We start from the raw sequence: 18,206 nt of genomic DNA on the forward strand, positions 1-18,206 counted from the left end.
AAGTGAGACCTAAAAGATTTACCAAATTGTTTCTTTACTATAATTTTAATTAAAAGAGTTGTAGAAGAAAGGAACTGGAAGATACCAACGACTGACTGTCCAAGTCCGATTGTAGTTGAACACAGCAATGCCCCGTTTTAATATTAATTCAACAAGTAAACACTGACTACAATAGAGAAACATCTACTGAAAGTTCCTTGATACTAGTTGATACTGTTTCAATTACAACATACATAAATTATCTGTGATTAGAAGAACATGAAACCAAGAATATATTTCACACAGCCTCATCAAAATTGGATAATAAGTATTTAAAAAAATGTTGCCATATCCAATTTGCCATAACTGATTAAAACATGAATTCTGCTTTCTCTCAGGAAATCCTGAAGGAGAACATCCGTCTATCAGTTTGGAAAATTAATCTCAAGGGCTTTTGGGTTACGCAGCAGGACAAATGATCCAAAGCACACGAGAAAGTCCAAAAAAAAAAAAAAAAAACAGATTAAATGAACTAATGAAGATTCTGAAGTGGTCTAGTCAAAGTTTAGACTATTATATCACTGAGATGATGTAGGATGAGACAAAACATGCTCAAAATCTTTCAACAGAAGGCTAAAATTCCTCCACAGGAAGAATTTTCCTGTGAATTTTCCTGTGGAGGAAAATTCTTGCTCTTCTTTTCCTTCTCTGCAAAAGAAGCAAGGAAATAAATACAGCAGCCATATCATGCTAAAACGAGAAAGTTTCTCGTTACAAGTTTTACATCACATTATAGTAAGATTTGTCTAATTAAAATCAAAATATATTCATGTTTAAACATGAGAGAACGTAACAGAAAAATTGCAGCATTTCGTTATTATTTTTCCTACATTAGGATTTAGCATTTGTAATAAAGCAGTTCTGTGCACAGGGTGGTGGCTTTGGGAGGTTTGACATGAAAAGGTTCGTTTAAATTATTTCCCTTGTGAATTCCTTCAGATTAATTACATTATACTTCTTACTAATTATTTTTGATCACTCTCTAAATCATCTGGTAATGGGCTCAAACATAGAGACTGAATATTTGGAAATAATTTATTTATTATTAAAATCAATTTAATGATCTGAAAAAAAATAAGCAAGACGTGAAAACAGAAGAAAAAGGAGGGGCTCAGCCAGAGTAAGAAACGCAATTCAGCTTAAGGCCCTATAGATGTTTGAACGGAAATTTCATAGATTCCGTATCTGTTTATTATTATTTTTATTTTATATGAAGAATGCATTTTTAATGAGTTGTCACCATTACCACCACTCACCTTTAAGTAGTTCGTGGCGAGTTTGGGTGGTTTGAAACACCCAACAGCAGCAGCGCAGGAGGTTTGATTCGTGTTGTCTGCAGCTGCTGCATGTTGTCGTTGCTCCGCCCTCGACTGGTCTCGCCTGATCTCCGTCGGATTGCTGCGCAGCGCTTAAAGGCAGAAGAAGTGTCGGTCGGAGCTGGAGGGAGGCTGCAGCGCAGCGCAGATCAGGTCAGTCCGTGTTCACACGCTGCGACCGCTGGATTTCAAACACCGCCGCTTCCAGTCAGGTTGGAGTCAAGGGGAGGCAGGAAGGCAGTTTAAAGCTTCAACGTTGAGCTTGAGGAGGATTTGAAAGGCATATATTTGGGGAGGTGGGTTGACTGCTGTGTTCCCCTCCTGCCACCGGACAGCAGCCGTAAGTGATCCCGCTGTCCCGCTTCCAGCTGCCGTGTGAGCCATGGCGCTCCAAGCCAGAGTGATCTACGACTTCAACTCTGAAAACCCGGGGGAGCTGTCGGTGAAGGAGAGCGAAATCCTAACTTTGTTCAGCGAGCAGGACATTGATGGCTGGCTGGAGAGCTCCAACAGCAAAGGGGACAGAGGACTGGTCCCCGCCTCGTACGTGGAGATCCTGCGGAGCGAGGCTGAGCTGAACAGCTACAACATCAACGCGGAGCCTCGGTACTCTAATATCACAGCTGGAGGCTTTGACAAACTCCAGAACTTCTCTAAGCCTCCTCTGGTAGGGTTGACCACAAACACGGCGCCGATACAAGAGCATCACAACAACAAACACCACATCCAAGGCAGCGATGATGACTGGGATGATGACTGGGATGACAGCTCCACTGTAGCAGATGAGCCAGGGAGTGTGGGAGGAAGGTACCAGGACTCCGAGGGCTCCACATACAGAGTGACAACACACATTGGTCCAAGAGGGAATGCAACGCAGGCGAAGAGCTCAGCCACAGTGGGCAGAAACCTGAACAGGTTCTCTACCTTTGTAAAGTCAGGAGGAGAGGCGTTTGTGCTCGGAGAGGCGTCAGGCTTTGTGAAGGATGGGGACAAGCTGTGTGTGGTGATGGGTCAGTATGGTCCGGAGTGGCAGGAGAATCCTTACCCCTTCTCCTGCACTATTGACGATCCCACCAAGCAGACCAAGTTCAAAGGGATGAAGAGCTACATCTCCTACAAGCTGACCCCCACGCACACCCAGAACCCTGTGAGCAGGAGGTACAAGCACTTCGACTGGCTTTACGCTCGCCTGGCGGAGAAGTTCCCAGTCATCTCTGTGCCACACCTCCCAGAGAAGCAGGCCACAGGCCGCTTCGAGGAGGACTTCATCTCCAAGAGGAGGAAGGGTCTCATTTGGTGGATGAACCACATGACCAGCCACCCTGTCCTGTCCAAGTGTGACGTCTTCCAGCACTTTCTGACCTGCACAGACGAGAAGGCCTGGAAGCAGGGGAAGAGGAAGGCTGAGAAGGACGAGCTAGTGGGAGCCAACTTCTTCCTCACCATCAGCACTCCACCGGCTCCCCTCGACTTCCAGGAGGTGGAGAGCAAAATTGACGGGTTCAAGACCTTCACCAAGAGGATGGACGACAGCACCATGCAGCTCAACGCCACCGTTAATGAGTTTGCTCGCAAGCAGATGGGTGGATTTAAGAAGGAGTACCAGAAGGTGGGGATGTCATTTAAGGCTCTGAGCCAGGCCTTTGAGATGGACCAGCAGACATATTCATCGGGACTCAACCACGCCATCTCCTTCACTGGAGATACCTACGAAGCGATTGGAGAGTATTTTTATGAACAGCCCAGCAAAGATCTGGACCCAATTATGGATTTGTTAGCTCTTTACCAAGGTCACCTGGCAAACTTTCCAGACGTCATCCATGTCCAAAAAGGTAAACCAACTACACTGAGGCATTTTAAAACTTCTCAGTGACTCCTTTAAAATGAAATTATGCTTTAAGGAGCTTCCCCCAAAATGGTAGATGTCTGTTCTTGTATCAGTGTTTAGGTGATAAACTTACAACTGCAAAATTACACATGAACACATTACACTGATGTTCAAAGGGCAGTTAAGCAGGTTTAACTTGTAGAAAGTAGGAGTGGTTTTGTTTAATGTGCTTTGGAGACATTACATTAAAAGAGTCATTAATACCATCCTGGAGTTTCAAAACCCTTGTTCAACTGCTGACTTTATTAATTTCTAATGAAATTGATAAAACAGTGAGTCTTGCTGAACTTAAAAAGCCCTTCTAAAGGGTTGAAATTATTAATTTCAATATATATATATAATATTTACTATTTGTATAGTAAATATTAATTTACTATATAATATATATATATTCTCAAATGTTTATTGGGGTACCACAAGGCTCTGTTTTCAGTCCTTTTTTTCTTTGCATTTTTTAAAACTTATCATATGTAATCTGACACTAAAGCTGCAGAGGTCAGTTTGGTTTACAAATAAGTCATTGCCTGCCTACTTATTTGTAAAACTTTGTTCCTATACTGAATACAGTTCTTGTCATATTAGCATCAACAGGACAATAGTTCAGAGAAATAGACATTTGTTCTTGACATTTGTTCTATTACTCGTACTTAATTTACCAAAATTGTGAGGAGAATCATAACTCAAGTCATACCTTGCTTTATATGAGTACAGTACTATCCCTCAAAACAAGGAGTTTTAAATAATATGTAACATCTTTCCCCCTTTAATTTAATGTAGCACTATACAAATAAGCATTTATTTGCTTTGAATGATAAAATAATATTTATGCGAACAATTTCAAGTTAATTGATTCTAGAGGGCCACAGAAATGTTCACAGTGGGCCAGATTTGGCCCACAGACCTTGAGTTTGACACATGCACTCTAATCAATTGACTTCTATGGCTATCTTGTTATGACCTTTTTAAGCCTCTGCTAACCCAAAAAGAACACTTTGAAGTCTTGACTTTTTAATTCCATGTGTCCTGTCCTAATTTAGCAAAGTCCGGTGAGGGCTAGTCCACATTATCAACCCCAACAACTTTCCAACCACAGTCAGACAACAAGAAGCACATTTAATTGGACATCTTTTCACCTTTCACCTTTGCAAACACATTGATTGGAAATTAATGTTGTCATTGCTCTATATTTTTCAGCAAAACAAAAACAAATTCTCAGGGTTATTTTTGGCCAGTTATTCCAATTTCAGGAATAATGTGGCCAACCTTATGTGGTCAGATTTATTTCTGATGTAAAATAAAAAGAAAATATTACATGTTATTGTTAATTTAGATAATATAGTTAAGTTTGTACTTGACCTTTGTTATATCATAACACCACTGTCTTATTCCCTTTATAAGCCACCAATAAATGGTTTATAAATGGTTTGCAAATAAGTAATCTTTTCACTTACTTAAAGTGTCTTTTATGGTCAGATTTGGATAAACAAATAACTTCTGGTCTGAAATGCCATTCACAGAAGTCAGCAATAGAACTTAGGTCAGTTCCCAGAATAAACAGAAGTTGTGTTTGCACTTGGAGACTTGTTAACATGCAACTGCTGCTGCTCTTGTTTGACTCACCTGCTGCATGAAAAGGGTAGTTATTTATCTGTTCTTAATGTTATGTGACTGTTGGTGACATATTGACATAGAGAAAATGTCATTTTATATGTTGCAGGTATATTTGCAGGTTTATCCTTCACAAATGATTATGTTTTCTAAACTTAGGGCGCTGTCCATCTAAGTATCACCAACTGTTTCATTTTTTAACACAACATGTCAAAATGTCAGCCATGATTAGAGGTGAAGTTCAGAAGGACAACAGTTCGCACAACAGAAGTATTAATAATCTCTCTAACACCTGCTTTCTTCTTAAAAAAGAGAACATGACACTGCTTTGGATATTATCTTTATTGAAGCTTTTTAAAAATGCAGAAGCACATAAACACGCACATATATGTGTTCTATTTTTTTTTTGAGACTTTCATATCACTTCCTTTAAAGTCAGAAGTTTACATACACTAAGATTACTCTGCCTTTAAACAATTTGTAAAAGCCAAGATGATGATGTCATGGCTTTATAAGTTTCTCAATTAAGAAGTTGTTTTCCTTAGAAGTCATCATGTGAAAATCAAAATGACTCAGACAAGATTTCCGAGAAGAGAACAGTGGACCCTGAACAGTTTGGTTTATCCTCAGGTACAATTTTTTTTTCAGATACTATACAACTGAAGGTTCCAGTTCATCTGTACAAAATATCAAACACAAGTATTAACAGCATGGACATGTCCAGCCATCATAACATCCTGGAAGGAGAAAGGCTCCGTGTTGTAGAGATGTGCTTTGCTTCAAATTGTGCATATCAAGCCCAGAAGAGAGGCAAAATTAATTATGTGACTGAAATTGCTAAAAGTGTTATGATCCAAACAAAACAAGTCTTGCTGTCTTGACCTGAAAGACCACTCAGTGGAGAAGAAGCCATTACATAAGGGGAAATATTAAAAGAAAAGATTATGGCCTAATAATGAAGAAACATCTCAAGGCATGAGGGAGGAAGCTAAAGCTTGGGCATAAATGGTTCTTTTAGAAGGACAGTGAGCCTAATCATACCTATACATTAGTTACAAATGGAGTTAAGGACAGCAAAGTCAGTGTTTTGGAGCATCACAGAGCTCTGAGCTCAGTCCTATTTAAAAAAAAAAAATATATATATATATACACTGCTCAAAAAAATAAAGGGAACACTCAAATAACACATCCTAGATCTGAATGAAAGAAATATTCTCATTGAATACTTTGTTCTGTACAAAGTTGAATGTGCTGACAACAAAATCACACAAAAATCATCAATGGAAATCAAATTTATTAACCAATGGAGGCCTGGATTTGGAGCCACACACAAAATTAAAGTGAAATAACACTACACGCTGATCCAACTTTAATTTAATGTCCTTAAAACAAGTCAAAATGAGGCTCAGTATTGTGTGTGGCCTCCACGTGCCTGTATGACCTCCCTACAACGCCTGGGCATGCTCCTGATGAGGTGGCGGATGGTCTCCTGAGGGATCTCCTCCCAGACCTGGACTAAAGCATCCGCCAACTCCTGGACAGTCTGTGGTGCAACGTGATGTTGGTGGATGGAGCGAGACATGATGTCCCAGATGTGCTCAATCGGATTCAGGTCTGGGGAACGGGCTGGCCAGTCCATAGCTTCAATGCCTTCATCTTGCAGGAACTGCTGACACACTCCAGCCACATGAGGTCTAGCATTGTCCTGCATTAGGAGGAACCCGGGGCCAACCGCACCAGCATATGGTCTCACAAGGGGTCTGAGGATCTCATCTCGGTACCTAATGGCAGTCAGGCTACCTCTGGTGAGCACATGGAGGGCTGTGCGGCCCTCCAAAGAAATGCCACCCCACACCATTACTGACCCACCGCCAAACCGGTCATGCTGAAGGATGTTGCAGGCAGCAGACCGCTCTCCACAGCGTCTCCAGACTCTGTCACGTCTGTCACATGTGCTCAGTGTGAACCTGCTTTCATCTGTGAAGAGCACAAGGCGCCAGTGGCGAATTTGCCAATCCTGGTGTTCTCTGGCAAATGCCAAACGTCCTGCACGGTGTTGGGCTGTGAGCACAACCCCCATCTGTGGACGTCGGGCCCTCATACCATCCTCATGGAGTCGGTTTCTAACCGTTTGTGCAGACACATGCACATTTGTGGCCTGCTGGAGGTCATTTTGCAGGGCTCTGGCAGTGCTCCTCCTGTTCCTTCTTGCACAAAGGCGGAGGTAGCGGTCCTGCTGCTGGGTTGTTGCCCTCCTACGGCCTCCTCCACGTCTCTTGGTGTACTGGCCTGTCTCCTGGTAGCGCCTCCAGCCTCTGGACACTACGCTGACAGACACAGCAAACCTTCTTGCCACAGCTCGCATTGATGTGCCATCCTGGATGAGCTGCACTACCTGAGCCACTTGTGTGGGTTGTGGAGTCCGTCTCATGCTACCACGAGTGTGAAAGCACCACCAACATTCAAAACTGACCAAAACATCAGCCAGACAGCATAGGTACTGAGAAGTGTTCTGTGGTCCCAACTGCAGAACCACTCCTTTATTGAGTGTATCTTGCTAATTGCCAATAATTTCCACCTGTTGTCTATTCCATTTGCACAACAGCAGGTGAAATTGATTGCCAATCAGTGTTGCTTCCTAAGTGGACAGTTTGATTTCACAGAAGTTTGATTTACTTGGAGTTATATTGTGTTGTTTAAGTGTTCCCTTTATTTTTTTGAGCAGTGTATATATATATATATATATATACACAGTACAGACCAAAGGACACACCTTTCTAATTCAATGGGTTTTCTTTATTTTCATGACTATTTATAAGGCAAGAAATCCCACTTATTAACCTGACAGGGCTCACCTATGAAGTGAAAACCATTTCAGGTGACTACCTCTTGAAGCTCATCAAGAAAATGCAGAGTGTGTGCAAAGCAGTAATCACAGCAAAAGGTTGCTACTTGGAAGAAACTAGAATATAAGGGGTATTTTCAGTTGTTTTACACTTTTTTGTTTAGTGCATATTTCCACATGTGTTATTCATAGTTTTGATGCCTTCAGTGTGAATCTACAATGTCAACAGTCATGTAAATAAAGGAAACTCATTGAATTAAAAGGTGTGTCCAAACTTTTGGTCTGTACTGTATATATATATATATATATATATATATATATATATATATATATATATATATATATATATGGGCAGAGCTCAGAAGGTGTGTAAGAGGGAGGAATCCCACAAATCTGACTCATTTAAACCAGTTCTGTCAGGACAAAATGGCCCAAAATTTAAGAGATTCATTGTGAGGATACCAAAAACATTTCACCCAAGTGTTTGATGATCCAGTAGCCACTGTTTTCTATTTCTGAAGCAAAAAATTGAGATGTAAAAACATGTGTTCTTAATATGTACTGATTGGGCACTCTCCTATTGTTAAAACCTTTTGAGTCATATCTCTGAAAATAAGTCCTTATTTACAGAAAGTGTGCAACATAGTAGGAAGTAGCAACCTAACATGTACCACATTTTTACTTGAGCAGAACTGTGTGGCATGAACACAATAATTTGTCCTAATTTGCTCATTTCCAATAAATGCACCTGGAATGGAAATTAGCTCAAAGAGTTTATATTTGACTGGTAGCAAAGAGGAACTCAACGATTCCCCAAAGTATTCTGAGTCCTTTCCACCCTTCTATTACAGCAATTACATGGTATCAGCTGTTTATCTATGATGAGAGATCGTCTCATATTTGATTACCATTTAAAGTTAATGAAAAAAATTTTGAGGAGAAAGTTTGTAGATTGAAAATTTATTTATATCCTTTTACACAGATCTGCTTATCTTTGTGAAACAATAGGGTTTTGCATAAAAGATTCATGGGAGTGTTATTTAATGCTTAACGTTTTAAACTGCTTAAAATATTAAGAATTTGAGTGTGAGTTGTAATCTGCTGCCAAGCAAAAACATTTGTGCCTCTGTACTCCTATTACTACTGCTAAATCAAGAACAAAATTCTCTGAATAATAATATTTAACATTTGCAGCTTTCTTTACTGGAATGTAAGTGTGAGACTAAATCACTCTCGTATGTCTGACAAGTTCTAACCGTTACAGGAAATGATACTCTAAACATAATTTGTAAAGTCTTACCTTTATGAACGTTTAGTTTTCTGTGAGGAAGGAATGTTTTACCTTTTTAATTATTTAAATGGAAAAAGTACACAACCTTGCACTAAGAATCTATTTACTAACATAATCAAAGGGTTTCTTTAAGCAAAGAAGGATAGCCTATGTTCCACCATCTTGAAGTGTCCCACAGTGTTATCTTTTTGAAATGTAGTTGATGTCTTCAAATGTGACATTATCTCTTCATACGTCCACATAAAAAAACAAACAGAAAACTCACAACTTCAAATCAAACCACTCCTTTTGTCAGGAGATTAAACTGGCTGGACTGCTTTATGAACAACAATATAGTTTGGTAGTAACATGTCTTTTTTTTTGCTACATTGGGATATAAACCAATATGAGTTAGACATTTTTATTTATTTCTATTTATTTTAGTTCCAATGCCAATATGTTTTGGATTAGACTGGAGGCAATCTAATACCATACCATACCAACTTTATTTATGAAGCACTTTATACACCGACAGGACCAAAGTGCTATACACAATCATAAAATACAATGCAATTATAAAATGGAGAAGATCGAACGTAAAATGCATATTAATATACAGACACAATAAAACAAACAACAAAACAAAGTGAAACCTCTCAGATTGTGCCAAAAGCCAAAGAAAAAGGATGGGTCTTAAGAAGGGATTTAAAAACAGCGAGTGAAGAGGCCTGTCTTATACCCAAAGGAAGATCATTCCATAGCTTGGGAGCTGCCACAGAAAAAGCACGGTCCCCTCTGAGCTGGCACTTTCTAATGTGAAAAGTTATCACAGATAACACCACAGTGACCCAAATCTGGTTCTTGTGGTATGCCACTATAGTTTTTTTTATCTATAATGCAGGATGCATCTATATAAGCATTGACAGTACACAATGTTAGCATTTTATTAATGCATTGGTGTCATATCCCTTAGGTAAAACTGTGCTGATGATAATAACCAATGTTCATTTCAGTCATTTGTTGTTTGTGCATCTGGTGTGGTGGGGGGAGGGAATTAGTCTTGTGGTATTTGTACGGACATATAACTGTGGTAGTAATGTTATGCAGGATTGTGGCAGATCAAAATACACCTTTGACAAAGTCGCTAAGTTGGCTACAGTGGATGACCGAGTGGGCGGGTCTGTTAGCCAGTCGCCTCTCACAGCCCAGCAAGAGAGGAATCAGGATCAGAGGATCAGTGGCTGATTTTCAGACCTTTGAGGACATAGACCAATACATAAGATTGGTGGATAACAGCGGTTTAACATTAATCGATTGTCTATCACTCGAAATTAATGAAATTGTGGCTGATTGGTTGGTGCATCCCTAGTGAGAATGTATTGAGTATTAAGCTACGGTTGTCTTAAGTAGCAGTAGATGGTCTTGGTATACGTCCAATTTAACCAAGAGAGTTTGTGTGAGAAGAATGTTCTGCTTCACTGGCATGATGTTTCAGAAGATGCTTGGAAAAATAATTTGATGTTATCTGTATAGACAACTGTGTAACATGCAGCTTAAACTTAACGACTCCTCGTTACTCTTGGTAAAACTTGACTGACAGTTTTCTGAACATCAGCACCTCCCAATATGTGTGACTGTTAAAGTAATTCCATTGTGACAGAGTAAGATGTGAAATCTTTGTGATGCAAAACATAGGACTGTACAAGTTTGCACTTTGTCCTCTAAACTCAATCAATCCATGCAAAACTTGCAGCAGTCTGAGTTTGTTTCCTCATCTTACTTCCTGCTGCTGCTCAGTGAATTCCTTATGTTTTGCATTATGCTGATGACAGAGCTTGTGGATACCTTTGTCGAATGGGTCCCTGCAAAATAATTGACCATTTACTCCACAATAGATTGTGCAGAGGAAGCAGGACAGACTGTGTTTTGACTGCAGTAACACACAAACTTCCCAGTCAACTCAAGCCAAGTTTGCCACGTAGACTACAAACAGAGATTCACAAACATAACCAAAACAGATGACTGAGAGATTTGGGGAATTGCTCTTTAGGCACTACCCATCATACACTGAAGGAAAAGACAGTGTATGCAGTAAAAGAGAGGTGAGCCACAGGAAGCATATTGTCTGTAAAAATACTTTGATCTCTTGTTTTTCATACTGACTGGCGCGGTCTAGTCTGTCGTATTACTTTGAGTTCAGTTCATTTATCTTTGTTTTTCCCATTCATGAATTCTTTCTTGTTTGGATCATTATGCAAGTGGAAACACATTGTTAATTCCTTTCTATTTATAGGGAATGTGGTAGAGGCAAAAGACAGACATGCTTTTCTAGGAAGTTATAAACAAACGCGTCCACAATGAAGGTGACATATGGGATTACTTAGGGTCATGTAAACTCACTGAAGTCAGTTTATGTTTACTACTCGCCTCAATATCTGGGATTCTCATCAATTAAAAAATGAGTGTCTGTCTGTTTTAACTCTGAATCCCATAGATTGCAGTTTATTTGTAGTTTGGTCCCCATCTGTAATATGTAAAGCAAACGTCCACTCAAGTATTGTTCAACTGTTCTGTGCAGTGAGGTTTTATTGCTACACTCATCTGTGCACAAGTCGAGAAACATGGCCACATCCTTTGTCATAAAACCAAAGTATACATTTCCTCTACATAAGTGGTTGCACAGAAACTGTTGTCGGGGATCGACAGGTGCTACGACAATGACTAATGAAAACAATCGTTGAAACTTAGATATAGTTAAAATATTCGGCAGGGTTTCAGTCCATTTTCTATTTTCAAATTCATATTTCCAGAAATGTTTATTTAGTGTGGCCATTTTTAGCTTTGTGGACCCGTAAACATCAGGCAGGATGTTTTATGTCCTGGTCACCAGTGAAATGTGAGCTTTCCTGCTAGAGAACCTTAGCTGTCGTAGTATTGATCTCTACCTTCACAAAGATCCCATTAGTCATTACCCTGCAGCTTTAAGGGGACAACGCCAACTCATGCTATTGACTGGCTTTGCAGAACCTTTCAGTTCTCTATTTTTGTCTAAAAACTCATTTTGAGGCTCTGACAGGATTGGGGTGTGACATTTTCTTTTTATTTTAAGCTGTGGAAAAAGTGGGAGGAAGATTGATCAAGTTTAGTCAATGTCAAAAGAAACTACAGAACTGCTGCTAAGAGGAAAAGTACTTTTGTGTAGCTAGTATTTTAATTAAAAGTTTCAATTGGAACATTAGAACATATGGCTGCATTTGCATGTGTTTTAATTAGGGCACAAAACAAGAAAAAGACTTTCCTACATTTTGTTCACTCAGGGATCTCCAATACCCTGCAAATGTTTGCATATCTTATCAGGCATATTAGAACAGGAAAAAATAATAAGGAAAGTGAAAGAAAGCAGCGATATGCCAGGATGCTGGCACATCCTGCTGAGTCAGCCTCACATTGCTGTGTAAACACCTGAGGCATCATAACAGCTTATTTGAATGTCCTCTGTCCCCGATGAGACGGGGATTGTTGTTGGCTCGTCCACTTTCACTCAGGTCGTTGCATAAGTGGGGATTACGTAAGGGCTGAAATCTCTCCTTGCACAAGGGAACGCTGTGCCACCTTCACACACCACAGACAGAACTTTTTTTTAACAAAACAGTCATCAGGACAACCTCCTGTTTGGAGCGCTTGCACATCTGCACGCTGCATTCAGTTCTACAGCGTTTGTGTGTTAAATGTGTGTAAATGTATGTTCTTAAAAATAGCTTGCATCTCTAACACAGCTGCCAACTGTAAAACAGGAAGTTAGAGAAGGAACAGAAGTGAGTTTTTTACAGTTGAACACCAAACACAGCTCAGCGGGTCAAAGAGAAGAGTCTGGGAATTCAGTTTTGAATTTGTTGTCATTACTGGGATTTTTATAGTTCTTGTCTTATTTATATCAAAATTGTCTAAAGTATATTGAAATTATTAGGTGGCACCTCTAATTAAAAGTTTTTGCACCCTTTTAAAAACATAAAGTAAGTTATACAGTTTGAGGTATATTTAGTGTTGCAACACTGAAAAGATCAAAAGATTTGTTTATATTTTTAAATGGAAGTATTTTCGCTATAGAATGAAAGGGAGTACTGCAATTAAAGGTTCATTTAAGGGTTATTTTGAAAATATTTGCCAGTGATGCTAATAAAAGTTACATAATTAAACAGAGAAAATCTAGTCCGACTTGTGCCTGAATTACATTTGATTGACAGAATCAGCTGCAGAATCGCTTCACCTGTCTGTCAAACAGAATGCTCAGCCTTAAGGTAAAGCTATTCATTTCAAGTTTGTAAACCAGGTTTCAGCTGACTGTGAGCTGTATGTGATGATTAAAAGAATACAATCACCAGGGTTGATCACTCAGAATGATGTTTGGTAGGTCCAACGAGCTCAGAGTGTGGTCACTGTACCTCAGCAATGAGCTGAGCCAGTTAAAGAGGGCCTCGGTTTGTTAGGACTGGGTAGAGCAAATGTAAATTACAAATTCTAGTTTAAACTTGCCAGACTTCACCTTGAGGTTTCTTTACTGTTCCTTATTTAAGCTGCCAGGTTGAACTGTGAATGGGAATCTGTAGGATGACAGCAAAACAAAAACGAGAGAAACGAAGATTTGGTTTTTGGTATTCCACATCTAAGATACAGCAAATGGTTTAAAGTATTTTTCTGTTGCTTGAGGTTCACAGATACTCAAACCCAAAGTATTTTTGGCAGGTTGTGCACCAGCTGTGTGCAGCATGATGTGGCTCAGCATTTTGCAAAATGCTAACGCCATCCTCCGAGCCTCAGTTATTTTTCTTCCCATAAAGTTTCTCTTTTATCAGTTTGGTTCTGCATATGCATCCCTCTGTTGTTGTGCTCACGTCCTTAGCTTGTCGTTCATGCTACCTTCTGTTAGAGTCTTGTGCATTGGAAAGAAAAAACAAACACAGGAACCTGCATGTGAACTTTAAGGGAAAAAAAGTGATGTGTGTGTGTTAGGTATTCTTTTGCGTCATGTTTCAGGAATCTTCAGTGTCTCAGCTCAGGCCTGATGAATAAGAAAAAATCCCATGACATTGTGAGATGTTTTGCTTCATGCCTCACAGGCACCAATCTCCTCTGAAAACCTGTTCAGCTATCAACATTAGCTTTTCTTAATTTATGTTGACTATCTTTTTTATTTATTTAAAAATTGCTTCACATTAGCGTCAATCCCCTTCTCTTGCCCTTTGAATAAACAATTCACTATATATATTGGCATAGACATTTATAACCATAATCACACTTCCTCTGTTTAACCTGCACATTTTTAGGTGTGTCAGAAAAGTTCTTGTAAGGAGGAAAGTTCACACTTTATACATTTATGCCTTATATGGTAGTGTCATGTTCCTGTCCAGTAGGTTGTCATTTGTGATGTTTGTTTTGCATAACTTGTGTTTTTTTTGGAAATGGCAGAAAGGAACTTATTAGTGTTTGCACATTCTTATCTAAATGTTTGTTCTGCAGGAAGTTTGGGGCGGTGTGTGAAAATGCAGCTTTTTAAACCTTTGTTTCGGCTCACTTAGACCACAAGAGCCCACCACAGTGACGAGAGGAGCACTCCGTATGTGTGAACACTCAGAGCAAACGTTGCTCGGTCTCTTAGTATGAGTGTCAAGCTCACAATTTTCACTTCCATTTCTAAATGTATCAATTCTTTTATGGTTGATTTCAGGGTAATTTTTACTTCCTGTAGAGCTGTTCTAGAAAAAAACCTTATAAGTACAATAATGTAGGCCAAAAGACTTTAAATTTAACAGATTGGATAGGAAAACGGTGAGAACTAAAGCTGGTTGGCTGATAATTTGACCTGAAAGTCAAAAATCAACACATTTTCTATTCACTGAATACACCATATATAACCCCATCCAAGACATGCTGTCAACACTCTTCAGTGAAAAAGTTATTACTGTGGGAAGCGGTAACAGAAATGATGCCAGAGGAAGCACAGAGATATGACAATATATTGTCAAATCCTTTCTACGGTGGCATGCTGACTTTTTATTCAGGCTGCTGCAACAGTGATGGTTTTTTGCTCCTTTGCAGTTTTTGTTAGTTTTATAGTTTTATTTATAGATAACCCCCTATTTCTAATTCCTACTTCAAACAGACATATCAGATGTCCTGTTTCTTAATGGGATAAAGATAAAGTTTGTTTCTATAAGTTCATGAGTGTTAAAGGTGCTGCAAATCAAAAACATCATCCATGGGGCGTGCTGTGGTGGCGCAGGGGGTTAGCACGCCCCACGTTTGGAGGCCTTAGTCCTCGACGCGGACGTCGCGGGTTCGACTCCCGGTCCCGACGACCTTTGCCGCATGTCTTCCCTCCTTCCTTTCTGCCTACTGTAGAAAAAATACGAGCCACTAGCGCCGCAAAAAAAAAAAAAACATCATCCATTTATTTAATTTAGAAGAACATGTTTTTTTATCTGTTGTTCATCAACCAATGCCTTGTGTTGAAGTGTAGCAGGGCGTTCTACCAAAGGGCATTGGTGGAAGGTGGTAAATTACTGTATTTTCCTGTTGATTGGTGGTTTTGTGACTTATTAATAATCCAGAAAGCACAACTATGAAGCAAAGGCAAAACACGAAGCACAGCTGCAGAACTAAAGTAACCACAATAATGATTTAAACTCTTTTATATTGTATTGACAATAACAGTAAATTGGATTTTTATCTTGAAGTAAAATTTTAGCTTATTTTTAGTATGACTAAAATGTAGTTCTGTAAAACATTTGGTGACTCCATGCATTGTTTTTTTTTTTTGCATCTTGTCAGATTTCCTCCTTATATTTCAAAGATATTTTATTAGGATTATATGTACAGATGTGTGTTATAGCTAAAGTGTGAATAGATTTTGGCTATACAAATGACCAAATGTCTACAGAATATCCTAATAAGGACAGAAATGCAAACCTGTGTGTTTGTTTAACTCTGGTAGTAGCATCAGGAATGTCGCCAAAGTCCCTTAAATGGTTGAATGGTTGAAGGCTCCGGGGTGACATCATGTCATTAATATGTTTTGAGTGTGGCCCCGCAGATTTTATAACTATAAACAGATATGAGGCTCTGCATGGTTCCCAGTCACTTATGTTAAAAATGTTAAATTGGTTATCTTCAGTCAAGTCATTTCTTATTTTTTCCTGTTTTAAGAGCAACAAGTAAGTATAGAAATACAAATTTTTGTGATTTTCATCCTCTCCTTACAGGAGCCCTGACGAAGGTGAAGGAGAGCCAGAAGCACGTGGAGGAGGGCAAGATGGACCGGCCGCAGGCAGATGGCATCAACGACCGCTGCAACATCATCTCCTGCGCCACGCTGGCTGAGATCCAGCACTTCCACCACATCCGCGTGAGAGATTTCAAGGCCCAGATGCAGCACCATCTCCTGCAGCAGATCGCTTTCTTCCAGAAGATCACGGGCAAACTGGAAGAGGCTCTGCAAAAGTACGACAACGCATAACGGATCACCCAATCCGTTTTGGGTCTCGACGACAAACGGCCGTGCCGCTTCCGTGATTGGTCAGTGGGATTTTGGCTAGAAAAGGGCAGCACCTCGCAGAGACTGCTGGGAGCTGACGTCAGAGCAGGACGGGACGTTTATGGAGAGGACACAAAACGAAATCCTGTTTGCAGTTTTGTCTGGGACGTTCGGACATGTATTTGTAGAAAATTAAGCCAGTTTTAAGTGCAAACACAGTTGCCTAGAATTTATAGAGATCAATAATAATAAACGGATTAATCTTGGGAAGATGAAGAGCAGAGAGAGAAGCCTGTTTTCACTGTTGCCTACACATCTGGTGCAAGACTTCCTATATCAGGAGTTTTTAGCCTTACAGCACAGTTTTTAAAAACAATTTTTGGTCTCACCGCCTCTCCAGGAGCAGCAACACTCCTGTGGCCAACACACTGCCTTCAGGAAATATTTATTCTCAGACAAACAGGGCAGAATGTTTACAGGCTCCTCACCGAGCAGCGACTGTCACTGCTGTTTCTCTGTGCCTTCTGATTTTGGTCATTTTTGTTACTTATTTCTAACAACTCTTATGTGCTGATAATGCAGACATACAATCCATGTGTTTTTGCAAGGCTCCCCTCTGTAAATTCCAGCCTATGTTATCGAGTTGTGCCATTTCTTTTGCTAAGTTGTTCTTGGATTAGATCGTTAACACAGGGATACCCTGCTCACAGCAAGCACTAATATCCTGTTTCAGCATGCACAGCTTAAATGACCATGGTAAACACTTTTTACACCTTATGTTTCTATTTGTGTCAGCAAAATGTTGGTTTGAAGGCTCTACTTTAAATTATCAGAAGCAGGCTGCTAGGAGTAGAGGGTTTCTTACCAGTTTCTATAATGCAGACCCTTTTAAAAGCAGGATTACTGGTGTTTTTAAACTTTATGATGATTGTATCATGAAGTTAAGATTGTAGAAGAGATGCAAATTAAATTTATCCTTCACAGAAATATAGTAGCTTGTCCTGTTTTTCTTTCTTTCTCACATTACAATGAGATTTTTGGTGGTTTTGTATTTTATTTCCAGTCCAGTCCACACTAATTGGCACCGCTGTTATAGAAAAATGATTAATTCATTCCTTCATCGCAACAGCTAAATGGAATGGAAGACATGCATGGCTGCCTACACATCTTGATACATCAGAAACAATGATTCATAGTTTAGTCATTAGAGTTCTTGTGGAAAGAGCTGGAGCAGCAATAATGCTAGTAATTTTGTCATTATTCAGTTTCATGTACTGAAGCAAAGTAAAAAAAATATTAAAAAATTCTCCGATAGGTACTCCATAGAGGAGAGGAAGAAATAAGGAAAATTGCTTGATAGATACAGAAAATTTGCTCTGCTGAAAACTGTGTTTATAGATTCAACACAGGCATGAGCAAGGCATAATAACATTGTAAATGGTTTGATGATGAAAACAAACTTTTAAAAAGATCCAGGAGATTAGGGTTATTTATTTTCTTTAGTATGAAGCAATTTGAGAGATTTGTCTGTAAAAACCTGTGCAAAGCAGAAATCAGCCACAGACACGCAGAAAACAGAAAGGTCTGACAAAGGGCTGAATAAACTTGGGGGCTTAAATTCTGTGGAGGCTGATTACTGGAGTTCAACACAGGTGAGTCTAAATACTGGTTGAACAACAGCTGTGAAGGACAGGGGCTTAAACTGATGG

General features: G+C 39.5%; 1 protein-coding gene across 1 annotated transcript; it reads left to right on the top strand.

Moving 5' to 3' along the window:
• Positions 1-1,369: 1,369 nt before the first annotated feature.
• snx18a (sorting nexin 18a) lies at positions 1,370-17,488 on the top strand. Its single transcript, XM_032578230.1, has 2 exons — positions 1,370-3,187; positions 16,226-17,488. The coding sequence occupies exons 1-2, from the start codon at positions 1,738-1,740 to the stop codon at positions 16,477-16,479; spliced, it is 1,704 nt and encodes a 567-aa protein (XP_032434121.1). The 5' UTR covers positions 1,370-1,737; the 3' UTR covers positions 16,480-17,488.
• The last annotated feature ends 718 nt before the right edge of the window (positions 17,489-18,206 follow it).

The sequence above is a fragment of the Xiphophorus hellerii genome, chromosome 12 (assembly GCF_003331165.1).
Source record: "Xiphophorus hellerii strain 12219 chromosome 12, Xiphophorus_hellerii-4.1, whole genome shotgun sequence".
In the NCBI taxonomy this organism is placed as follows: Eukaryota; Metazoa; Chordata; class Actinopteri; order Cyprinodontiformes; family Poeciliidae; genus Xiphophorus; species Xiphophorus hellerii.